General features: G+C 36.4%; 1 protein-coding gene across 2 annotated transcripts in view; it reads left to right on the plus strand.

The window, feature by feature from the left end:
- Positions 1 to 27,680, plus strand: part of LOC140138660 (transient receptor potential cation channel subfamily A member 1-like) — a 72,482-nt gene that overhangs the window by 3,843 nt on the left and 40,959 nt on the right. The window contains exons 1-6 of one of the 2 annotated variants that reach the window (XM_072160401.1): positions 6,857 to 6,937; positions 15,123 to 15,279; positions 20,083 to 20,258; positions 24,422 to 24,529; positions 25,774 to 25,882; positions 26,292 to 26,437. In XM_072160401.1, the coding sequence (XP_072016502.1) occupies positions 15,126 to 15,279; positions 20,083 to 20,258; positions 24,422 to 24,529; positions 25,774 to 25,882; positions 26,292 to 26,437 (693 nt within the window). In that variant the 5' untranslated portion in view covers positions 6,857 to 6,937; positions 15,123 to 15,125. Of the gene's footprint in view, positions 1 to 6,856; positions 6,938 to 15,122; positions 15,280 to 20,082; positions 20,259 to 24,421; positions 24,530 to 25,773; positions 25,883 to 26,291; positions 26,438 to 27,680 lie in introns of those variants that run through there. The other variant, XM_072160400.1, reaches the window with a different exon arrangement.

Consider the following 27,680-nt stretch of genomic DNA (forward strand, 5'->3'; position numbering starts at 1 on the left):
TGTGGTTATTGGTCATTCAGCAAAAGTGCTATAATCTTTTAATTGAAATAAAATTTAAAAATGAATATACATTCATCGTGCAGTGTCGATATAGCTTTATCGATGACGTAATCTATTACATGGAAACGTACACGTTTATTTGAGAGCAAAAAGTAGGCCTACTCCTTGAATACGGTGTTTGCGTTTTTTCTGTTCCAAACTACATGGTGTCTTTTAACGTACTTTTAAATCTTAGTCAAAGAGAATAATAACATTTTTGAGAAATAAAACGTTTATTACATTTTAAATTTTGAACAGCTGAATGCACAAGTTTTTGTTTATATGCTTCTAGCTGTGGTTACTGCAATTCAACCACATTATTGTTTACGGGTGTTAAATTTTACCGGGGTAATGAGAAAACTGATGAGCTTTCCTTCTCTTTCTGGGTCAGATGGGGCAGGATTGTACTGCTGTGGTCTTCACAAGAATACGCCATCTACTTCTATCAAAAGCCAAACGTGTTGCACCATACATTCCATGTGATGAAACGTTCTTCAAATGGTCTGTCCAAGATGTTGATGGACGTCCCCTTCCACAATGACCATCCACCCTTTCTGATACCAAAATCTCAAATTGGGGGGACGAGGTTGTTGGTCGGGTTATACTCCTTTAACATATAGCGTCTGGGATGTTTGGTTGAAATTGGTTTTACATTTTGCTTGCAACTGTACACTTTAACAAAGAAGGAATTATCATTGCAGTAAAGAAAATATCTTTACATTGTCATCTCTCTTTTTGTGGTGGCTCTAAAAAGAGCCGTTTGAATTTTGAAACTTTCCCTACTGTATCTACAAACCTGATGAATATATTCAATGAAGATATTCTCAAGTTACCAACCAATTTTGATATGGTATCAATAAAACGTGATGCCATAAAAAAGCGTTTGGACATACTGCAGTCAAATCAAGGTGTCTCATATTAGACATAAAGGCGATAATGCCGTATTCTTTTCACCGAAATAACGTGTCCACACTCCGTTGTCACACTTTAGCACGCTTCGCAGCAAAATTGTTTTGGCAAAATATTTTACAAGGAAAAGCGCATACGCGTAGAAAGTGACCGCGAGTAAACTCGTGTGAATTATGTTCTACGTTGAATGTACAGCGTGTCCCAAAAGTAACTTAACATTGTGAATTAGCCATATCTCAAATATTTCCTACTTCATACCACAATGGAGAACATATTCACATAGATTGATCTATTAGAATTATTCTGATACCAAAAACAGCATTATTGATGACCCCTTGACCTTTCTGTGCGACTGTACATATGTGTGTATCAAACCCACAAAAGCAAGCTCATTATAAATTATGTTCTTTTTTTCAAGCACATGAATGATGTGCTTCCCTGAACAATAGAGTTGGTTCACTCCCTGCACACGCTACATTTAGGTAAGGACATTCATGAATTACATGTCCTAGCGTAAGCGTGAATGCTGTTTTAGATTATAATTAGGATATATTGACAATATTAAACTTTAAAACAATTTAAGTGACGATGAATTCAACGGATTCAGATGGTATGGTTCTTTGCAGAGACAACGTCGGAAAAACTCACTCAAGCAAAGTTTAAGGAACATTTTAATGTAAATTATGCACCCAGCCGAAATACAATCAAGCAACTAGTGCAGAAATTCCTATCAACTGGATCTGTTCATGATCTATCTCGAGCAGGACGTGGAAGAACAGGAAGATCGGCTACAAACATCGATGTCATACGAAGAGCGGTGGCGAAAAGTCCAAGACGATCAGTACGTCGATTTTTAATGGAGAACAACGTACCGCATACAACTGTTCATCGAATCCTCAGAAAAGATCTAAAGCAGTTTCCATATAAAATCCAGATAAAAAGAAAATAAAGATTACGCATTGAAAACAAACAACAAACAAACAATCAAACAAACACAGCAAAATTAAACAAAACATATTTTAAAACGATAACACGTTATATCGTGTTATCACGTCTCAAATGACGAGACTTATTTTGCGTTTATAAAAATGGGTTTTACGGTACGGTAGATATCCGTTAATTTCATGCCAAAGAGTAATGACCACATAGGCATGTTTGATATCATAACATTTCTAAAAGAATTATCTACATACTGTGCAATTTTTGTAACAACACTATCAACCCAACGCAAGTTATGGCAAATTCACAATGTTAAGTTACTTTTGGAACACCCGGTACATGATTTGATATGATGCGTTTATCAGAGCTTCCGATATTTCAAAGATACATGCTCACGTGACGCATTTGGACCAATCAGGATGCGCGACTTTGATTAATAAACGATGGGTTTGTGAATTGGTCGAATCGTGGTATTCTGTGAATAGTTACTACCTATTATCTGACACAAGTATTGTAGTGGTTTTAAAGTGGACTTGACAAAAAAATCAAATATCAATGTTACCCTTTTGTAGGTCTTGAAGGTTGTTTTGAAGCGGACTTGACGAAGAATTCAAATACCAATATTAGCTTTCTGTAGGGCTTGTGGTTCTTGAGTTATGATGTAAAGAGTATCGACACCTCTTCATAATAAAGCCACAATAAATTTAGCAATTTTTGAAAATGCATGTTTTCAATTTCATACCAAGTCAAATCATCAACATGTTACCTTCATTACTCCCATGATCTCACAGTGAAAATGTATTTTTTGGTGTTAAACTACTCCTTAATAAAGTCACTTGGCTTATACATTTATACCACCCACTGTATTTGGCCTCCAATTTTTAATATTCAATCAATGGATTCAAAAGATGTTATGAATGTCCTACGAATGTACGAAATAAACACGATAATGAATATCTAATGTCAGGCCACTGATCGCACTAAAGAGGACAGAAACTTAGCAGTAGTTTCTCACCCTGCGTTTCTGAAACACTCCAATAAGCCAGCAAATGACTTTGGCTAATAGTGGGACAAGACGTTGCACTCATTTTAGAAAAAAAAAATCTTTTGCTTTCCTTCTTATCCGGCGGTAGGTTGGACGCTAGCATTTTGAACTCAAGGACAAGAGAGGGGGTAAGGCGGTGGTTACGAAGCCAACGACTTTCCTTCTTTCTCTTACAAATACATTTTAGGTGATGTTTAATCCAAAATTCTATGACAAAATTATAGTTATATTATAATTATATAGTCAACAGTGTATCTAATTTTACGCAATAACCTGTAACTTCTGTTACTAACATCCAATTTCTAAAATCTTAACTTCTATGACAAAATTATTTGTTATAGATTAATTTGTGGCTTGGGATTCTCTATTTTGCCAGAGGGGAAAAATATATTATGATGTCATTATAACCGGGCATTATGATATCATATGGATATTTTAGGTACTTTTACGGATATTATTGTATAAAGAAGTCCATAACTATATAATTTTGGGTATACACCAGTCACGCGTCTAGTAGCCTAAATAGGGTGAGCACCAAAAATGCGTTAGTCAGAAGGGTTATACAGGGTTTTCCAGAATGATCTATACGTGTTTGAAAATAAGAATAAAAATATATAGTCAACAGTGTTTCTAATTTTACGCAATAACCTGTAACTTCTATTACAAACGTCCAATTTCGAAAATCTAAAATTCTTAAGAAAGCTAAATATATGTAAATCTTAGGATTTAAAACAATACCAACAATTAGTAATGCTCTTAATACGTAACAAAAAAATCGGTATAGATCATTCTGGGACAACCTGTATCATGTGTATAGAATACGCCTAGTATACGTGGGGGTTTATTACCATGTTAATTTCTCATGTTGCTTTGAAATCATTAAATCATTATTGCAATCAACAATGGTCTTTGTTAAACATTTAATGACCCATGGGAGTATCAGTATTGGGAAAAAACAATTAAATCGTCGGTTAAAAGCGAGAGATTTCTGATGTTAGTTGTACAATTTGGATATTGCCCTACTGATGTTTTTTACTTTTTGTCCATATACTTTCGATGCGTGTCATTTCCATTATGCATCTTTAAATTGATTTATTAAAATAAACAGAATACATGATTTCCTATCCCGCAAAACAAGGGTAACAACAATGTTCAAGTTGTACATAAAATTCAGAGCTAATAATATATTCACAAAGCCATCAGTTTATTCGTAATAAAAAGACATACTACATTAACATTGCAACGTAAAATCGAACGCCGGAAAGACGTTGGTAAAGGGCTACAATAAACATGCAGTTCGTTGAACTGTGCACCGAGCTTCAAGCAATAAAGTGGTTAACGTATCGCTGCAATATTATAAAACATCAAAATACATTTGAAAAAAAAATAGATTTCCGTTCGTTATTGGATACTCGTCCATGTCATTACTAAGAATGTTACTTTTTTTTGGAAAAAGACAACTTCGCCCACTAGAGAGCCACCACCACCACCCATGCTCCCCACAGATGAATAAATCAATCCCTACCGAACTCTGTATAAAGATGTACATTAAAATTGGAAATAAAGATAAAATTAAGAAAACAAATGTCCGTCCGACCCAAACTCCCAAGTCCCCTCTAAAAATTGTATTGAGTAAAAATGCACTTGATATTGTCAAGCAATATAAAAATGTAGGAATAAGGTCACTTTTCAAAGGTGAAGAGCAACAAAATGGTTTGTAAAGTGATTAACTCAAAATATAAAATTTTGAACAAAAACAAACAAATAACAAAAGTGTTGTAGCATAATGGAAAAATGCAGCGAATGGGACACAAAGAGACATTGATTGAGATAATTGGGTGTAAAAGTGCAATACGAAAGGTAACAACATTTATTTCTATTCTCTAACGGCAAAAATAGTGAGAAATTAGGGAAACGAAGTAGGGCCATGTACAAGCAGAACTTTAGTCACCAGCAACTTTTGTTATGCATAGTCGCACTAAAAGTCGATCGATACATGTTGAAATCAGCACAATTCAGAGATACACCTTTTTGCTATGAAATTAATTTTCTCGGTTAAATAAAAAGCAATTTTTCCTTCAGAAATGTCAGTTAAAAACATAGTGCTTGGATATACATTTAAAAAAATTCCTGTTGTTAAAATTAGGCATTGTGTCTTTTAGTGTAAGATTTTTGATTTCTATAGGCCTTAACTTCGCCTGCTAGCTTTTTCATAATTCATTTTTAGCGTTTCAAACTAATATAGTTTGCTAAAGACAGATATTTCCCACCTCTGTAAGGCAACATCTTTTCCCACCTCTGTAAGGCTCATCTTACACTAAATGACTGAATTCCACGCCTAAAAATAGAGTATCAAGCATTATAGTTTGTCATTACATTTACTGAAAAAATTAATATTATTGCTTTTTATTTGGTCGAGAAAATTAATTTTGCATTGAAAAGGTGCAACTCAAAATTTTGCTCATTTCAACACCAAATTCGATTGTTTGTATTGCCTCATCAAATGACTGAGTTCTGCCTGTGTAGGCCTCTATGGAGCATGATTGTTTGCTTTTTGATCAATCTTTTAAATGTAGAACATCAAAAATCACTCCACAAATTGATTTTCAAATATCACCTCGTATAATTGATTGACGACATGACTGTACATAATTAATTATGAGGTAATGAAAGTGGTGTGGATTCAGTGGCATATACAGTGAATCAAAAAAAATATAAAGAAAAAAAAAAACGCTTTGTGTAGAGTACCATGACTTCACCTGCCTCACAAAGATGAATTTGAGCAAAATCGGCATCAAATCGGCTAAAATGTTATCAATAATTAAAATACTCAACTACAAATCCTCATAGTATACTTAATACAAATCGCACAGTATGTTGTAAATTTAGTCTTGTAGACGAATTACTCAATCGGCAATTTTTCATCCATTTGAATGCCGATTTCGTTCAAAATTCGAATGTGGCCAAAATACGGCTATAACACATACCTAAAGCGTAGGGCGGCAAGTGATTTCTTTTGAGGATTATGGTCCTCAACCTAAAGTGTTGCGATTTGTTGGGACACATTGTAAAAGCATAATAGCATAATTACATTATGATACATGACATAGTCGAGATCACGTTACGAGGTAAATATCTAATAAAGATCTCTGTTGTGATAATAGTGGTAATTGCGTAAGTGCATACTTATGACATGCGAATATTTTATCGGACTGTTCTGCGTGGTATAGCATGGTATAACGTTACGTATCAACATTGGATTAGTCAGTTTTTGTCTCTGGAACCTTAATACCGAATGTAATATTTTTGGTTGAAGATGGTTTATTGTACAATGATAAGGACTGATTTGTGGACTAAGCATCAATTTAACTGGATTCTGCGTATCGTGAGTAGCAACAAGTTTCTGAATTGCGTGGTACTGGCAGTTTACAAGCCACACTACAGTTTAATATAAAACCGGTAGTATTGTTAACTACTTAAACAATGCATGTACTTTGATTCAACTAATACAAGAAGAAAGTGAACTATTAGTATTAAATTGCTACATACTGCCCCAGACTTGTTATTTACCAAAGAAATACTGGGCTTAACATGTAAGCTCCATCTACAACATCGCTCACTGGATTCTCAAATGGGATACATCAATTGTTATCTGCGCAAATTATTGTCTGCAGTATCGCAACGATCAACTTTAGCTTGCTATAAACTATCAATGTTGAGCTCATCATCAACGCATCCGTACAAGTACCAACAAGCCGCCTATTAGTGCTTCAGGTACTTTTGAAATAACCTTAGATTTTTCTGGAAAAAATTGACGAGTACCTCAGTCAAACATGACAACAAATAACAAGCAATGTGTAGCACGTGTAATTGCAGCGAAGAAAGAACGCCAACTAAATTACACGGAGGAGAAGGCTGATAACAGCAGCGACAAAGGTGTCGAAAGCATTGGCATGTGAACTGCCTTCTTCAACACATTTCACACATGAATCACAAAAATTAATCGTGAGTAGGGTTATATTTTTCCAAATTATTAAAATGATATTTTTTACATAAATCAGTTCCAAGTTTAAAAACAAATAATGTAACTGCTTATGTTTCGCGTAGCGTGTTTCATTATACAAAGCGCTACTGTTAATACTGTACATCAAGCCTGGCCCGCAGCTTATTTTACATGCAGAATCTAGGACAAAAACTGAGTTATTTTACAAAATTCTTCATTTGTCAACTTAGACCTTATTTTTGACAAATTAATATTTCAAGTATAACAACGCTGTATTTTGATAACACTTGGTTTACACATTTTAAGTACAAGCACTTCAGAACGCAACAGTGGTGAATTGTTGATTTACTGAAAATCTGTTTCCTAAATATATAGCTGTTGAATAACAAATAACTACTGTGAATTTGAAAAGGACATTATCATGCATACAGAATAAGAATAAGCATCGTGGATATACATGTACATGAAATTTAGTGTCCTTGGGTAGTGTGACTGCATACCTCGCACGGTGACCACCTCGACTCGCCGATTTATAATTATAAGTAAGGGTGTTGCTACTGAAATATTATAAACTCTACTTTTTTTTAAATTCTGTTTACTTTTCTGGTGATTTGTAAATTTAAGCTGGTACTACACCCCTTGATAAATTTGTGACTACCTTTGCATTTTTCTCACAAAACAATAACATACTGGTAACAAAGTTATGCATAGTATAGGGGCAAGGAACCCAGTTACTACACTGGGATTTTAGTGACTAAAGACAAGCGGCATGTTATTTATGGTAAGAAAAGAGTACCGCTAGAATTTACCTCATTTCTTAACATATATAATGAGCCACTTGTCTTGAATCACTGAAAAAGTTGAAGAAAATGAATTTATATATAGTGAATTGTGTAAAACAAGTATTGAATGTTTTTATTCGTTAAATGAGAAGAACATTAAAATACCGTTAAAACTCGATAGTTAATGTATGTGCTTACTATCGAGGGCTTTTAAAACATGCAAACATAAAGAGCCCCATCCACAAAAGGGGGTTTGGAGCAAATTATCGATACACATATGAACAAGTAAACCTGCAAATGTGTGTCTCAACCCCAATAACTCAATTGGTACAATTTCATGTTTTCAAATGCGCTCGATATATAGTAAGCACGTATGCTAATTATCCAGTTTTTATGATATGAACTGTTCCATTCATCTATAGGCAAAGCCTTGTAAATCACATTCCTTATTTCACCTCATGAATATATTCTTACCATGGATTGTACTTATAAACATTCAATATTTGTATACGCACGGAGTGCAATAGTCTTTAGCATAACATAACAACAAGTATTTATATGTGCATTTACCCAGGGTTTCAAGGCGCAAGAGAAAAGCAAATAAAACCATTTAAAAATACAACAAATTAAGGAAATAAGTGAGTTTTGATCAATGACTTAAATGAGTCCAGGCTGATGGCATTCTTGAGTGTAGAATGGTAGCTAGATGGTAAGCCAATCCAAAATCTTCGGCATTCATTGAAAAGGCTCTATCCCAGCACATTCCTGGTGCGAGGAATGATAAATTAACACTCTCACTGGACCTAGTACTCATAGCATGTATCGAACGCTTTTGTGAGATTTTTGCCCGAAATTATGCTCTAGGAGCATAATGGTCCTGGAGCAGTAATCCCAATCTCTTGACCGTGAGACGGTTGGAAATGTACCGAGGAGAGAGCCCAATCAGGGACTTGTACACAAGCGTGAGTGTCTTGAATACCAATCTATTGGTAAAGAGCAAAAATAATCAATAATAATTGGCCAATAGTATGACAAAAATATGTGTATGAGTTATATAAAGTAGCCTGAAATCCACTGCTCAATAACATAAAGAATGAGCCCGGTATCTCAATGATTTTTATGTATACTGTATTCTATTACCCCCACGACCCATTATTCAAAATCGCGCACTGTGATTTGTTGAAACGGGTCACGTGAAAGACCATTAATTAGCAATAAAGTGGCCAGGGCAACGAACTTTATGTTCTTCTCGCATTACAGCGCCCAGCAAAACGCGATGCAGTATATTAGCGTCGTTACGGATTCTACGCAAAGCATTACGCTTGGTTACGCGTTCTGCAATACTCGCTATCACTTACGGGTAAGTCCATATGATATCAAGGAGGTCCCCCACCTGACCCCCTCAGATTTGCTTTATATTTTAGTCATATGTTGTACCTGTAAAAATATTAAAAACCTGCAAATTTGAGGTCTGTAGCTCTTACGGATTTTCTGTGGCAGCCATTTAAAGTTGGAGTATGGGGGTCTAAATTTGGACTCAAAAGTTGCCCTTTAAATAAATGTCATCTTTGGGAGTCTGTGACTTCTTTACAAAAAGAGAGAGAGGTCTGAAACCTTGTATACACACTAACTGCATGCCCAATTTGTCAAAAAGTAAAAAAAAAAAAAAAAATCCGTAATTGCGCGTTGTGTCACGGGGTCATTAAATATGCAAGAAAAATGTAATGTTTTGTAAACTGGCAAGTTTAGCCCTCTAAATTCACATTTTTGTCAGATTAATTATTTTTGTTGTCACTGATGCTAAATATAGGATAAATACAATACATATCCAAAAAAATTGAGGTCACAACTCATTTACATTTCGAACAGCGCCCTCACGAAGATGAAATTTATTGCAAATTCAACATTTTCAGGGGGTCCAAAGTCAACGTGGTCCACCTTCAAAATTTATAAAACATTTTTTTTATATGACTACTAGTCTTAAATTACAACTTTGCAAAGTCCCAGTAATTGTCTAGGTTGACTTCATATAAAACGACAAGCCCAAAGTTGACCATTTTCTTATGATTGCATGTACTGCAAATGTGCCGAATTTGGAAGGCTTAAAGTCAAATTGGCCCCAATATTGAAAATAAAATGGAAATTAAAGTAAATAGGGCCAATAACTACACATCTAGTCATTTATTTTCAATATTGTGGCCATTTTGACTTTTAAACCTTCCGAATTCGGCACATTTGCAGTACATACAATCATAAAAAAATGGTCAACTTTGGGCTTGTGAATTTAGGGGGGCTAAAACATTAATGTTTTGTATACTGGCAAGTTTAGCCCCCCTAAATTCACATTTTTTGTCAGAATAATTGTTTTTTGTTGTCACTGATGCGATATATAGGACAAATACAATGCATATCCAAGACATAGAGGTGACAATTTATTTACATTTCGAACAGCGCCCTCGCAAAGATGAAATTTAAGTTGCAAATTCAACATTTTCAGGGGCCCAAAGTCAATGTGGTCAACCTTCAAAATTCATAAAACATCACTTTTATATGACTACTAGTCTTAAAGTACAACTTTGCTCAATCCCAGTAATTTTATAGGTTCGGAATGGCAAATACAGGGAATGCAAGCAACTTAAAGGAACAATTGCAAAAATTAAATCGATTAGAAAACTAAATTAAAAACAACAACAACAACAACAACACAAAAAATTGCTTCCTGGTAGGGAAAAGAAAGAAGGTTATGATCGGCGTATGAACTGACCAACAACGACATCACAGCTTTGGTAACAAAACAAGGTATATTTAAACCAACATGTGGACGCATATAATGATAACACTATTTATTGAATTCTTAATTGCCATTCCATGTACATTGTCATTGGCAATGAGTTTGTTCAAGTTACCCAATAACGGTAGTTATGCAATTAATGCAAACAATGCAATTGTACGAATAATTGTTATTGGCTAAAAACAGACCGTATACATGAGCTGCATAGAGACTACAGTGTGTCGCAAAAAAAAAATACCGGATGTTTTAACTTTAGCGCATACTCAAATCACAATATTTAAAAAGGATCACATAGAAGAATTTGTGAAAATTGGAATTCGATTCGACTGAGTGATTACAAAGAAGTTATGTAAAGCATTTCTCAATGAAGTTCATTCAAAGGTTGACGAAAGGCCAAATAGTGGCATGGCGTCATAGGGGCATTCGAGCACGTGCCCCCAATCGATTGCAAAATTTAGAAAACCCCATAGGAAAATTTCTAAAAAACGGATTGTGCCCCCTATCAGACCCAGTTGCCCATATGATGACCCACGCTACGCCACTGAAGCCGATTCACATTCTTAATCTTAACTGAGTTGCCTTTATATCACTATTTGTTTCTCATGAATGTATAACTATTTAGCGTTTGTTTAAAAGGTGCCTAAATTAAATATTAGCGTGCACAACTAACGCAATATGTGGGAAACAATATTCCTTTTTAAATATTGTGATTTCCGTATGAACTGTCGAATCTATACAATCAAAGCATTTGGTACTTTTTTATTAGGACACACTGTATTTTATCGCTGCAAATATTTGAATCTCTAATAAAGATAAGTGATAACTTACAAGTGGTATCCCATGACATAGCGGTTCGTAGGGGTGAAGCTTTGAATAAAGTATAGCTGCCGTTTGTTATATTTCGTTGAAGTATCCAGTCGTTTGTTCGTTCAAGAAATATAAACTACATTGTCAGGAAATAAGGCCAACAAATTGTTTGCTTGCCCTCCAGTAGGATTTTTGGGGTGGGTTGGTGGATCGGTCGGAAAAATATACTTTTTATTGATGACTCACTATTATATAGGGCTGTAGGCAACGAACATTGGACATGTGGAAAGATACATCAATACTTCACTTCCGACCTTCAATACGCAAGATACATAGATTTGAAATGAAATTTAGACACAGAAAAAGTAATAAAAAAACCCTTTAAATTATAAACTAAAAAAAAAGGTTTTTAAAGGGCCGACCTTGATTTTGGGTCGGTATCGGTGGATAATGATCTGATGGCTCATGACATGTCTTAGACATGAGTCAATAACGAATCAACTCACATTGATACATGGTATGAGTTATAAAGATGACCTTGGACACTTAAAACAAAAGGAATGTCCAGAAAAGTGGCCTTCACCTTGAGACAATCAGATCATACGTTCAAAATCATGTTTAAACGAGGTGTGAAGCGTATACGTTTTGTCCAGGTGGTGTATGACGTGCAGTCCCTAAATTCAGTAAATTTTCATCGTCAACCGTGTAATTGAATGGGATTATTTTGAAATTTTAAAACGCTTGAAATATCACAAACAAATAGGCCTATGTTGATAAATAATATAAATACAAGCTAAAACCGTTGGGATTCGATAATGAACCCCACAAAACTAACCGAGTATATGGAAAATGCCATACGGCCGGGCGGTTTCACGAGTTGCCGGCGCGATCATGTCATCCGCCGCCTGGTTTTGTCCACAGAATAACAGTATATTCGTGGTGTGTGTAAATAAATTTTAGCCTAGCGTAGTATAAAGAGAAGCCATCTGTCGGACCGTGACGGTGAAAATATAATTAGACGTATTGTCAAGGATTCTCGAGTACTAATATACTATAGGATAAGCCACTCGTTTGCGCAAATGAAGTCAGTCATTCAGCCTATGCGTGATTGTGATGGCATAGTACCCTGGCCCCTGTACGTGTAGGAGTGTATAACCTGTGGAAGAGATGATGCAATGTTTACGTCATCGTTTCCAAAAAAATTAAATGGCGAAAAACGGCGAACATTTGGTCGAATCTTTCTATTACTATCATATCGTGAAAAACCAAATAGCTGAGGAGTTAGCTCAATATGCTAGGAAAATATTATAACCGAATACCCCATGACGAGACTGGCTAAATAAGCTGTATTTTTGCCGGAAAGGATCCGAATAATTGGCAGTCGATGGGCGCCATCTTGGAAAAATAGCTCGAAATAGACTTCCTCGACAGTCGTTCAAGATTGAGGAGATTTTAGCCTGACGATGTTAGACTTGATCAAGACGGACTGTCGTTTGTACTGTAGCGGTCTAAATGTGCATATTTCTGATTATTTCATACATAAAATTAGCTCGAAAATCAATAAAACAAGCAACGAATGCGTCTAATTTTCTCTCTACTAACACAAAATGTAATGAAAATGGTATATCTTTCCTAAAACAAATAAACGTACTTTCAAATTGCGTTACAATCGTATGTGTACTTGCACGTCTGGAACTAAGACTAATTTGCGCACTGAAATGCTCAAGAACTGTCAATCATTGACGAAAGCTGTCAGTGCAATACAGGACAAGTTCCTTTGGCCGTACGCAAATTAAATACGTGCACAAGTACGTAAGTTTTAGGCTGCGCACTGGATTGCATAGCAACCGGCATAGCAACCGTCAATCAATGTCAATCAAATTGCCGGCGAAGTGACTTCACTTTTTATACAGGGATTGAATACGAGTGTCACGGCCCTGGTATTGTATCCTCATCATATCATGATTAGGCAACAGTAAGTAGGCATATAGCTTTTAATTGTTTGAGTAAATGACAGGGGTGCCAGTAATTGTGACCACCGTAAAACCAGAACCAAATATAATTGCCGAACGTGTGAGATAAGCATACAGCTTGAACAGTATGGCCAATATAATAGCATGGTTGTGCAAAATAACGAATCTACAAATAAACGGCAGCCATCGATGATAAGTCTCATTTGTATCAACAGAACAAAATACACACTAAAAAGCAATCAGTGCGATCAAAGTACAAGTGATCATGATATCGGTTTGAAGGGTAATTAAGAATAATAATGTTTACATGTTTAAACATCACTAGGAAAATCAGTAGCCGACAAAACTTACGAAGCTTAGGATGACTTAAAAATTTTCCCAATTACTATGGATTGTAGAGAAACATTTGAGAATATATACAGGGTGATTCCTGACAAATCTGAAGATTGTAAAGTGTTGAATCATCGGCATGGCTATTGTACTGCTTCTACTACTCAAGAAGAAGGACGCGATTTAGTTGTAAGTTTGTAGTGTACGTAATTTACGAGCGTTATTTAGCGTGTATTATGGCAACAATAAACACGCATTGTAAAGCTATATTATTGTGATCTATTTCTACCCGAATTACTGCTAATTATTGTTGATACGTTACGAGACAAAATGGGCTTTCACTTAGAACCTATTAAATGTGGTCATGAGTCATACCTACGAGTTAATACGATTTAATCGTACAGAATCTCTATTAAAGTATTTAAAGTATTAAAACCACGATTATAATATCAAAATAGTATTTTTCGAGATTATTGTATTCACTGTATACAATAAACTCACCATACGCTTCAAACTTTGGAAAGACTTTGGATAAAGAATGAGATACTTGGTGTCACTTACATGACTGTGTGACTTTTAGAGAGAAAACAAAAAAGAAAATAAAGTGTTGCACGATAATATATTGCACATACAATCTCTTTTAAATGATTGTTTTCCACGTGCTCTACATCCATTTTTGGTATTTAAAAAAAAGCTTGCCTCTTCCAAACCCATCATTGGATACACTTGAAACGACAAGACTCTGAAATATGAAGTATATAGTTTGATGAAGTATGGTCGTTTCAAAAGGATCCGTGCGTTGGTGCGTTTGGAAGAGGCAGGCTTTTCACATTTAAATCAGATGGAAAACAATTATTTTGATACAGCCTGAAAACAATCATTTTGATACATCCTGATATCTCAGTATATATAGCACACGCTGACAGAGAATTCAGACCGGTCAAGATCGAGCACAGGCAAGCTGTCAGACGTTTTAGAATGATAACATAAGTGATAGCTTTATTAGCACTGACTGCTTTTGGATAAGATCATAGTCTATGATAAGATAAAGTACAACTCAACTTCCTTGCTTTTATTTTATTTGATTTGTTTGCAAATTGAACCAAGTTAATACATCAACACCATGATAACATTTTTAAGTAGGCAGATTGTAATGCAGACATATGACTTTCTTCAGGTTATGGTCTGAAGTGTATAAAGGATGCGCTACAAAAATAAGCATAGAAAGTCTGATTGACATGTATGATGCCATTATGAATAAGACACCGGAATGCAACATGAATGTAATTAGGAGCATATGTTCCACATAAAAGCAATACCTTTCTTTGTACGGTATGTGATAATGATGACATAGCCTTGCATCGAAATCTGAAAAAAAAGTGAGTGACACCATTGGATTTGCCTGCCAAAATAATAACTAATAATTACTCATTTTTTCTGTTCATCTTTACTTCTTTAACATTGTTTTTAACCTATTCATATTCCTTTTGTTATTTTCGTATAGACTATGCTACGGTGGTCATTTGACGAGCTCATACGTGAAGTCAAATCGGACCCAAATGTTGTCCATTCCACGGACTCAAAGGGCGCTACATTAATACATTATGCAGCCAAGGAAGGACGAACGGATGCCATCGAGTTCCTGATCGATAATGGCGGAAGTGAGTACATTTAATTTGCGTATTGGTTTTCATAAAAGCGTTGGCATCCTAACTAGAAGCAACAGAATGAAAGACAGACGTAGACCAATAAACGAATACTGATTATATGTAACTGTGTATAGCATATGCAACATTTCCGATTTTTTAATTTACTTTTCTAAACGTCAAATGACTATTGACTTATCAGACATTGTTAATGTTAACATCAGGTGATCCAAAGACTTTCGTGAAGGTTATTACACCTTTGGATGAAACTGAAAGTATGATAGTCTGTCAGTAAAACAACGCAAGAAGCACAGGTACCATCAACGTTAGCATCAAACCGTAAGGTGAACAGAAACAAATATGAAATGAGCGTAAAGTCGCAAATTGGTAGTTTCGAGACATACTGGCTGACTGAGTTGATGTTCTTTGTTTGCCGTACACCTGTACAAGCCAGTGATATGTCCTTCGTGAATGGCCTATTGTGTCCCATTCACAAAGGACATATCCCTACAGGCATACTTGAACAGGTGTTTGTGAAACAAACAATACCAACACAGTAGCCAGAGCGTCTTGAAACCGTCAACTTGCGACTTTAAACTCATTTCGTAGTAGGATGTCACAAAAATGTTGAAACAAGGACAGTGCACCTAAGTTTATTAACGGTATATTAAGCAAAACATGACAGATTAAAAACGCAACGTTTCCAGAGGCGTACTGATGGTTGGGGACGGCAAGAGTCAATTGTATAAACGTGACTTCCTATTGTTAAGAAGATTTGATATTTTGGAGAATTGAACTGTATATTTGCAATTTCAATCCATTTTGATAGTGATGTCGTTCGCTGCGTTTTCCATTTGCAATGAAATAACAAAGTCGCAGCTATATACCCACTACTATAAGGGTTTTGGTTTACAAACTTGCTCATCAATTCACATTTCAAATGTGCGTGGTGCCTTAATCTCCCACGGAGGAGTGTAGATGTCAAACGGAGTCACCCATTCAGGAAATTAACACTCCCTGTGTGAAAGATTGGATTTGAACAAAAGATTTTGATCTTTGTTAGGATTAAAATACTACCTTCTGTGGCATTACTTTTGTCTGAAATTCTACAGCAAGTTGGTTGTCATTGTTAAACGAATAGTTAACAAATACAAACCAACTAAAAATGAGATACTGAGGGAAATCACAAACGATTTCCCTATTGGCTCATTGCACGATTCCGCCATATTATAAATATTTTTTTCATACAGCTCCATACTCCGTTGGTGAAATCAATATTCTATTATTGACATTGATAAAGAAACTTTACATATGCATTGTGATATACACGTGTGATCGAATATTCTATTATACAAGCACCTGGATCTTAAATGTGTTCCTTTATATAATTGTAATTCTCAAAATTAAATATATCACAATTTTAACTTACGATTTAAAAATCGTTACGCCAAAAATGCAGTAAAAATGTATCCAAAGCAAACATCAATGGCCGCTAATAGCAACACCATATGGGATACTAGAGCATGCGCAAATCGTAATAATGTGTAGAATAGAACTTGGTGGTATCTCATATGATAGTCGTATCGTACTATGCTTAGCCTGAGTCGCTCGGCCTATCTCAAACAAAATTCGCCGTACTATCACGGCATTTTTTGACACGAAGATATAGGGATAATGACGCTGTGCCTCGAAAGGACACGAAAGGAAGTATTATGTAACGTCACACAATGTGTTCAATTCCCATCCATGTATACTGTCAGAACGAGGCTTTCCTCGAATATGGCGGAACCGTGCAATGGGCCAATAAAGTATCCCCGAGCATTTAAATAACAATTCATCGGTACCGGTAACCGTGACCCTTTATCCTTCCGAGGCGCATACGCTGTAATTACTATGGTTACTGTTGCGGAACAATTGTGATGCAACAACCAATCACATTGCGCCATTGTCATGATGTAATTTCACCTCGTCATGATGACTTGCATTTTCTTTTAAGAGGAGGGATCGATTTTTGGTTAATACTTTTCAAATGGCAGTTGCGGTCAGATGGGTTCCAAGTAATCGGCTGGAATCAATAATTCGTGTAAACACTTCAATAATAGCATTCCAATTAGTGCCATTAGAGCTGAAATAATTAAAATTAATTAAATGATTGATTGACTCATTCAGTGAAGAGAACAAAATACCTAGAGGGGATTTATACTAAAGTTAACAACAAAAACTTGTCTTTTAATTACTTTTATATCACGTCAGAGTTTATGAAACAATGAACACAAACTTGGTGCAATAACAAGTGAGAAGGTTCTGTGTAAACAAAACAGGATATAACTTTGAACGCTGGTGAGTGTAGACCAGCAAGCACACAACAAGTAAACTCTCCGATTTTACATTATTGACCATTTCTGAGTTGACATGTGTCACATGTCCTAATTTGAGCGATTTCAAGGGGAAAAACACGACTGAGACAACCTCGTGGGTCCATACCTGTAAATGGATGTTGTGGACCCCAGTGAGTGGACCCTAAATTGAAACTTTCGTGACTTGAGAGCTCCCCATAACATAAATTTTCATTTTTCAAGTTGAAGGTCAGGCGAAGACAGTTTATGCAGCGAACCCCTAGAGCTGAGGTCAGTTAGAAAGTTACTGACCACATTACCACACAGATCCATGGGCGTACCGGAGCTAACGAGCCAAGGGGAGCAAAATTACCAATCGTCCTGCTGACCCGCTATTAAAATTGACAAATGCGCAAAATAATTTAATAATTTTAACTCTGAAATTAATCAAAATCAGTGCAATTGTGACCTAAAACTAGCTAAGCACATTTCATCTGTTGGTCAATGTTGTGCTGTATGTCGAGCCAAAGGAAGGATTGGACCTGTTTTTGCGGTATTCAATTTACCCATTCATTTATAAGAGGGGCATCCCCTGTCTGCCCGGTTCCGGGCGGTATAAGATTTGATTTTAAAGGACGAGCACTAATATTAGGAAACCATAGATTTGATGTACCAGTATGTCTAACAAAAAGGTGACAGCTAAAGAAACGCACCTAAGTTAATTTTGCTCGTGATGTAAACATCTCAAAAGAGTAACTAACCCCCTTAAATAATGGCCATTATTCAAAAACGGGCGATTGTATTACAAATCTGTAAAATGCGTTGGAAGCAGAATGTTTTTCTGCGCATTTTGACACCACATTTGTAGCAATTCGTCGGCTGTATTCCATAGTGGCGTATAGTGATTTTTGGTCATTTTTTTTTAAATTGGCACATATGTTTTTAATGATGTTCTCTTTCATTTTTCTAAGTCTCATCAGTCAAAATTAGCTAACTAATTAATTAAATGTGGCGTATTGTTACAAAAATGTGTGTTTTTCATAGTGGCGTATCGACCATACGCCACTTTTTATACACATTTTAATTATGAAATATCGGCAAAAATGAAAAAAAAAAAACATCGTATGTCATAGTGGCGTACACCTCGCTACATATCATAGTGACGTATTGGACCTATACGCCACTATGGAATGAAGCCGACGAAAAGTAACGCCATAGGGATTACACTGCGACCGAGGTGGCGTAAGGTTACCGCTAGGTTAGGGTATTGCGTTTTGATTGTTTTTCATAGTGACGTATAGTTTTGTGCTTTTTGTTTTCAGTTTGCCAGCAATATGATGTATTTATTTCTTTTGAAAAATATATGAAAATAAAATTTATTTAGTTTACTACATACATTTGTCATCATTTACAAAATGTAATGAATGTCTGATTTACACAACTCGATTTTAAATTGGCATTTCTTCAAACCCGATTTTTTGGAAAAGTTGTTTATTCGCGGCGCCCCACTATACGCCACTATGGAATACAGCCGACGAATTGTCTAAATATTGACGCCGCAGCGTACATTTAAATCAATGTAACCCAAGATTTGAAAGTTGCAGTCAATTCTATGCATATGTATTCAGTATAATGGAAGGAAATCTGCTCAACTCTCATGGAAATGTTCGTTTTGTTTCATGCATTTGGGGGTCAAAATGTCGGGAAAATCAATACCAATTGTCATAATTCCTATCGTTGGTCAATATTCACTTAATATAATCCCTAGTTGAAACATGAAGAGTTAACACATTTTTAAATGCCCCGCCAAGTTGTCATTTCAAAGGTTAAGTTAGATCAGGTTATAGGCCGGTCATCTTCGTGACATCTCACCTTTCGAACAAGAAGGCATCAATCGTATGATATGGCCTGCCATATCTCCAGACCAGGACCCGTTGGTGCATTTGTGGAGACATTTAAAGTACCGGGTAGACAAAAGGATCAAGCCAACAACAACTTTGATTGGACTGGAACAAATTATGAGACGGGAATGGGCAGCAATAGACCAGGGACGCATCAGACATCACGTAAACATAATGAGGCGGAGGTGCTGGGGGAGTTATTCAGGCAGAAGAAAAACCACACCCGATATTAACTGATATGAAAGTGAACATTACAACAACAGTTACAAGAGCCATTTGTAAAAACCATAAAATGATAATGTATTGTTGTAAGTTCAAAGTTGGACCTCACTACATTAAATAGACCGGTGTTTTATTGTTTTCTAGGCTATCGTATCAAATGCCTCCAACACATTTTACAGATTTGTAATACAATAGCCCGTTTTTGAATAATGACCATTATTTAAGGGGGTTAGTTACATTTTTTGAGATGTTTATTTCAATACACTCACTTAGGCATCAATGGCGGTTCTTTGAATTATAAAATGTCTGGTTTTTAACAAAGTTACGGTACTAATGTGATTTATTGTCTTTTAATTCAGTAATTGACGCCAAAGACAATGAGGATAACACACCATCACACTGGGCCATTTGTTATAACCACCCGAAAACACTCCGGATATTATTGGATGCTGGAGCAGATGTGACCATCCTAAACCATGCTAAAATGGCCCCAATACATCTTGCATGTGATAAGAATCGACCTGAAATGATTGAGGTGAGTAGTTCCAACGGTTCCTGTATTTCAAGATACTTAAGGGGGTACTACACCCATCGCATTTTTTGCATTTTGTGAAGAAATGAGAAAAAAATTGGACATAGTGGTATGCAAAATGAAGGGGCAAATCTTCTCGTTCTATTGGTGGCATCGGTATCAATGTAGCTTACATGCTTTTGAAGGTAGAAGCCAAAAGGTGGTACATCACTGATGTTTTAAATTCACTTCATTTTGGAAAGCTTGCTATCAACGGATTTCGTTAAAATTTTGGATATGTGTTGCTAACGCATTAGAGAAATAATGTTGATATGTAAAATGGGAATAAGTGGTTCCTGATGGCTTCATGAACTTGGTGATTTTCAGTGCTCCACATCTATCAAAAAACGAACTGGTTAAAATGCTTCTATTTTCAATGTTGAGCTATATTTTGTATTTTTAACTAGCGACATTATTTCACTGAAACTTAATTAAGCCATAGGTAACAGGTTACCACAACCATACTACAGCAATGTTGAAAAAATTGCATTTCTCGTCACCTATACCCACCATATTTCGTAAGTGCGTTAAGCTTATATTTGCGATTTTGGTAACTATTTTACCTTTTGTTTTCTAACCCATTTCAACTAGGAACTCCAAAATTGATACAGTGATAGCATATTTTAAGCGGAGTCATATCATTTGTAACTTACCTATGATTGTCGCTATCCAAGGCAAAAAATCAAATATTGTGTATATTTCCATAGAGTTCTGCACGATATACGGTAGCCGAATTTTGACACACGACAATTTTGACAAGTGTTCACCCACAATCCATTGCGTTATACGAGTTGCCGAGTTTTGGTATATATTTAGGTATTTTTAAGATCAAATTTCGGCGTATGGGGCAATCCCAATACGGAGCCATGGAGAAGGAAAAAACAAATTTTAGACAAGCCAAGACGGGCCGGGCCGGGGGGCACAGGAATTTGGGAAAATTTGGCAGATCGAAGGGGGAAATTTTGGCGCACATTAAATGGGACACGACTGATTTTTAAATAACACGCACAAGGCTTTGGAATCACGTCACGGGTATGCCTACAGAATAGAAACGCAGTCAAAATCATGAAAAAATTCCTGCACGTTATCCGGCACGCTCAGGCCTATAACGTAGGCCCTACGCTCGAATTTAGACATTCCCATCTATCAAATTTTAAAGGCCTATCCAGTGATCCCAGCAAAGTGTGAAAAATTAAAATTGTTTATAAATGTCTAAAAGTGAAGGATAAGTCATTTAAATTGTCATTTAATATTTTTGAAATGTATTTGGCATAGGATCCTAACAGCAGTAGGCCAATTGACAAAGTTGAAGCCCGATATAATGTAGGTGGCCTATCATAGGCTTATCCCGGCTAGTAATCAGATTCGTGTAAAATGTCTGATGATTTTTTCCCGGGATGAGATTTTGTCTTTAATACTCAGCGTTTGGCTAAACCACTAATAGGCCTACTATAACAACAAACAGGGACAACAAAGGCGATTATGAAGGCCGGGGAAGGGGTAAGATTATAAGAAATTCAGTTGGTAGGCCTACACCATTTGGAAATCCCCCAGTGAGCCCCTTATCATGCTTATTTCATCATATAATATTTTAATTATATGGCTGCCCTGGCTATAACCTTTAACTTTCATTTTTCCGTGTTACCTTTAAAATGTAGGCCTACGCCTATTATTTTGCGGAATTGTAGGCCTATACTCGTGCTTTTCACCGCTGATTAAGTTTATATTATCGCAACTCGCCATCTGGGGTGGTGAATTTCTTTCCCCATGCCAACAAATCTTTGTCCTCCCCACTTTTGACATGCCAACCTACCCCCTCTATCGACATAGGCCTACCAAAACATTGTCCCCCTAGGCCTACATGGCAACCGGTATACTTTTAGGCAGGCCGAGAAGGGGCAAGCAAGTTTTGGCACGTAGGCCTATATTATTGCAAAAGCCAAGTATTAATATACTCCTTTAAAATGCCTCTTCTGGCACAAAAGAAATACCGGTAGCAGAGTGATGCCACGTGCACATGTGCATTGACATTGGCCAATATCTATGGGGTGTAATAGGTCTACTATTATTTATTATTCACTTTTTCTACTCACTTTATTAGGGCCTACCATTTAAAATGTCTAAAATTGCGGAATTGTTAAAATGTCTTAATTTGCGGAAATGAGCAAATTTCTCATACGTTCAGTGCCGTACATAAGGGGGGGCAATGGGGAAGCTACCCCAACCCCTGTGGAAAGTCCGCCCCCCTTTGGATGCGGTCGCCCTGAAGAATTTTACTAGGGTCTTTTTGTACTTTTGAGCCTATTTTGTTTCGTTAAAGATTTCCCCCTTGAATGAGGGTTTCCCCTTTCACTCTTTTGGGGGCCCTTAAAAGTCCTAGCTACGCCCATGATCCCCATGACGCCACTTCACGGGAGGGGGGGGCTGGGCACAACATACATTTCTGGTGGGTATGCTCCTGGGGTATGCTTCCCCAGAATTTAGTAGGGTCCGGGGACTGAGCTCCTGGGGGTGCTGACGGCGTACCGGGGTAGGCCTACATGCCGGAAAGGGATCATTTTGGAGCTGCCAATAAATATAAAAGGTGGTCTTTTGGAGCTGCGAATAGTCAAAATTGGGTCTTTCTTGGTTTTCTGGGTGAATAACGCCTGAAAAAAACCAGACATGTGAAGAATGATCGAGCGATGTAGGTCTTAGAGCTGAAATTGTCAAGTTTCCGTGTTTACGTATGCCTGCGCCTGCGCCTATAGCTCTATTTTGGTCACGGGTCTTTTGGAGCTGCGGAATCCAAAAATGGAGGGGGGGTCTTTCCGGGAGAGCATACCCGTATGGTCTTTTGTGTTAAGTTCCAACGCTTAAAATTCAATTTTAATAACACGACGGTCACAATCTTGATTTTATCATGATTTTACCAAGAGAAGGTGCTAGGCATACATGCTCATGTTTGAATCTGGCAACTTTGAACTTATGCGGTAGTCTTGTAGCCGTCCGGCCCTGTTCAGTTTTATACACGCATTTGAATAGGAATTGTTTTGCGCACTTACCTAATGTTTATGGAGCACATTTTCTTCATTAGTTTGTCAAGTTGATGTCAAATGTTCTATTCTATATTATTTGGCAATAGTGTTTTTTTTTTTGCCTATAGTATGTCCAAACATGGTCCAATGTTGTAATTTGTTGTTTTTGATCGCAAAGGTCGGATATTTTATTCCCGATTTAACTGTGCACCCGCCGGAGGGCTTCGCAAGGGTGCAGAATTCGGCGAAAGTTTGACGGTAATTTTGCCTTTTTTGACACTAAAACGCATTCGATCCTTAACTTTATTTCAACAAAATTTTTGATTAGGTAGCATATTAATGAGGCGGCTACAATTTTTTTACCAAATCTTAAAGAATTATTATTCTCAAATGTCTGACCTGTGTATTTCCTATTGGTAATACAAATTGACGTGTCAGCCCTAAACATACATAGGCAGGTCGTATTTTGGACTGGTAGCAAGTCTAATATACTGTATACGTGAATATCGATGAATGTTAGAAACGGCAGAAACCGGTTGTGACGGAGACTACGTGGTAGCGTCCTTAACAACCAGTCAACTTTAAGACAAATAGGTGAAAAGGGCCACTTTCACGATGTTTTTTCATATTTTTTTTAATTTCACATGATCAGTGCATATATCGCCTAGCTTGAAATGATAAAATATTTTTTTAGACCAATCAAACCAATATATGGGTGTAGTACGCCCTTAAGCCTTTTATTAGAATCAATATTCATTCAATTAGGCATTCTCAGCATACATTAACATTCATCTAATCTAATTTTACCAAGCGTTGAAGTTGCTTCAGGTTGTAGTTAAATAGGCCTATATGAAATATATCCTACTTAAGTCAGCACGGTGAACATAGTGAAAATACATAACGATATCATTGGCGCATGTTTTAGGGGAGACGCGAACAATGGGGAAGGACATTGGGCACACGTTAATAAAAATAGAAACAGTGTTAGTCCCATGGAACCCTGGGGTATACATGTATTTATATTGCATTAAATTGAAGTAATAAGAAGTCTTTTCTGCAGGCAATGTAATTATATATATACAAATTTCACTCTTGATCATGTTGATTTAGATCTTGGCAAGCCGTAAAGATTTTGACCCAAACCTAATTGGTGATCTCGGCCAAGCACCAATTCACTTCTGTGCAACCAAAGACAGCGAAGAAGCAGCCAAAAAGATAGTAAGTTTGATTCAATCATACACATAAACCGTTTTTATTTTAACATGCTGTCCCAAGTGTGTTGACGTGGTTTTTTAGTTATCAGTAACATATGAAAAGGTTTGACTACAAAAACGATTCTCTTATAAATGCATCTACGCACAGTTTCCACCTCGATACATCCGAGCACACATATTGCCAGCACAACGAGTCTAGCCTAGTACGCAGTCTATGTTATACTACACGATTGAGTGCATACCATCATAAGAGCTGTGTGAGATCTAGTGGAAAATGAGGTTTCTTTGATTGGTTTTTGTCAAAACATCAAGTGTTCCCTTCATCCAATCAGAAATATTTTTTTATGTTAAACGAAAGCTAACACTTCCCCCTAGAAACACTTGTCCCCCATTAGGCCAACAAATAAGGAAATTCAATGTTATAGCAAGGCGAATGTCCCAAATCTGCCCAAAACTACCTATCGAAGCACATTTTTTTGAAGAAAATGTAGGTTTTAAAAGTCAAAACCTCAAGTGTTCCTTACAATATTTTTCATTATTTTATGTCATTAAATGGAAGAGTACACTTATATTGTTCATTTATCTTGTGCAAAAAGTGACTATTTTCGCATGTTTTGTCATACGGTTGTAAATTCAATAAACTATGACTTTGCTAAACAAATTACAAATTGATATTATTCGGCAACACGAGTTCACCGTTGACTAAGTATGTAAATCGTAAATCGTAAAGTGGGAGGAGGGCAGCACAGAGGAAACAAAGGACAGGTGTAAACTTTGGGTGACAAAAATTTCCGTCGTGGTATCCTGCTTTCCTACAACTTACCTCATTGTTTTGCCTTAAGGTTGTACTACAACCCCTGATAAATTTGTGACCATTTTCTCAAAAAAGAATAATACAGTGGTAACAAAATGTATGTATTTTATAGGGGCAATAAATCCAGTTACTACACTGAAATTTCAGTGACTGAAGACAAGAGGTACTGCTAGAATTTACCTCATTTCTTAACATATATAATTAACCACTTGTCTTGAATCACTGGAATTTCAGTGAAGCAATTGGATTCCTTGCCCCTATAATATACATCATTTTTTGAGAAAAATACAAAATTAGTCACAAAATTTATCAGGTGGTTTAGTACCACCTTAAACAACAACAACAAAAAATATTATAAAAAACCGAATACTGTTCCTCAGCTGTAATATCTCTATCAAATTATTTTCCCCTTCATCCTTCAATGCACTGTGAAGTTGGAGTACAAACCTAAACTCTGCATATGCGACAACCACGGTGTGTTTCCTGTACATTGTGCCGCCACGCACGCCTCCAGGAAAGTCTTGGAAGTACTTCTCTCAGAAGGTATGTATGTGAAACAAGTATGCACCCACAATGTGGGCACAAACCACAACCCCACCACATTCACCACCCCCCCCCCCCCAACCCACTGTCATGTCATGTATCCACGCATCCATATCTTTAAATGGTTTATGGATTTGATCTCCCCTTCCTATTAAAAATGTAACTGCCTTTTAGGTATAACGCCAAAACTATTCACTAACTCTCGTTTTTTAATCTTTTGATCGTTACTTGGTTGTATAATTCACCTAATGATGCTCTAATTTAAGCGATATCGCCACAAATATTTTCTCATCCTGGTTTTGTAAACATATTTCTTATTTTTTTTAGTGGTTGTGACAGTTATTGATCATGATCATTTGGTTGTTTGGTAGTGGTTGTTATTGCTATTCATCATTTTATTTTTATCCAGGTGAGAAATATGGCTATACACGCGAAGTTCAATTCAGTTTCAAAGACAAGGAGAATAACACACCATTACATGCTGCAGTGAATGGTGGCTGTGAAATCGCCATACAAGTGTGTTTGGATTCGGGAGCACCTCCTGATGTTCAGCAAGTAAGATATTATTAAATGTTCATGAACAAAAATTGCTGGGATATGATGAAAATTATTTTGTACTCTTCAAATTAAACGCGTAATGAATTAGCTTTCATTTGTATTTAATTTTCAAAGTAATTTGTACGCAGCTTACAATTTTACTAAAATACATTTGTACGTGACGTCTTCGAAACTAGGGAGGTTGCGTATCGTACGCCCGTAGATCTATCTATTCAAAACCCCGTCACATAAGAGTATTTTGAACACATGCACGGGCGTATGATACGTATGTTTGGAAATCGCAACCGCTCTAGTATCAAAGACGTAACGTATAAGTGTATTTTAGTGAAATTGTAAGATGCGTACAAATGACTCTAAAAATCTAATAAAACTGAAAGCTAATTCATTTGGAAATCGCCTACCTCTCTAATACTAGCCCGTCACATTAGTAATTCAAAATGACCCTTATAGTAGGGATAACCATCAAAATTTCATGTTGACCCTATTGCTACAAAAGATTGTTTTCTGAGTAGAACTAATCAACAGAAGTATTTTGGTGGTTAAATGGTCAAAATCGGTCAAAACTTTTCGAATTATGAATTATCAAAGTTTCCCATTCTGACCGGTCATTGAACGAAATAAAATGACAAGGTCCAAAAATAGCAGTTGGGAGCAAAATTGGCATAAGCATATATTTACCATTATATATTTCTTTATTTTAACATATTTGCAAACATGAAACAAGCATATTGTGAAAGTATCAAAGGGTTTCTTATGAAATGGCACTTAACTAGTCACTGGCATAACTTATTTTTTCAAACCAAGGCATTGAAATCATGCATTTAGAGGACATTTGCCAAAAATCATCCAAGATAGCCGATATGGCACAAAATCAAAATTGCACTAAGTAGGTGAACTTTTTTTTCACAACCAAGAAGTTCAATGTTATTGGGTTTAATATGACCAATTAGTAGGTGTATGTAAACAAAATCTTAAGTTTTGAAGGTCATTGACTCATTCACAACAATAGAGATTATCCTCATCATGCTCATGTGTATTCCTGTAGTATTCCTCATTCACACCAAAGTAGCACTCAATACATTATGAGTATCTTTGTTCAAACCAATTCAATGCTTGACCTCGGAGTTACCTGCATGACTATCGCGGGCTATTTTGAAACAGTTATGGTTGCACATTCAGGTACTTCTTTTGAAAGTCCTAAACAAGGTATAGCCAGCAGCAAGTTGTAGACATTATAGGC

This window comes from Amphiura filiformis, chromosome 18 (assembly GCF_039555335.1).
Source record: "Amphiura filiformis chromosome 18, Afil_fr2py, whole genome shotgun sequence".
NCBI lineage: Eukaryota > Metazoa > Echinodermata > Ophiuroidea > Amphilepidida > Amphiuridae > Amphiura > Amphiura filiformis.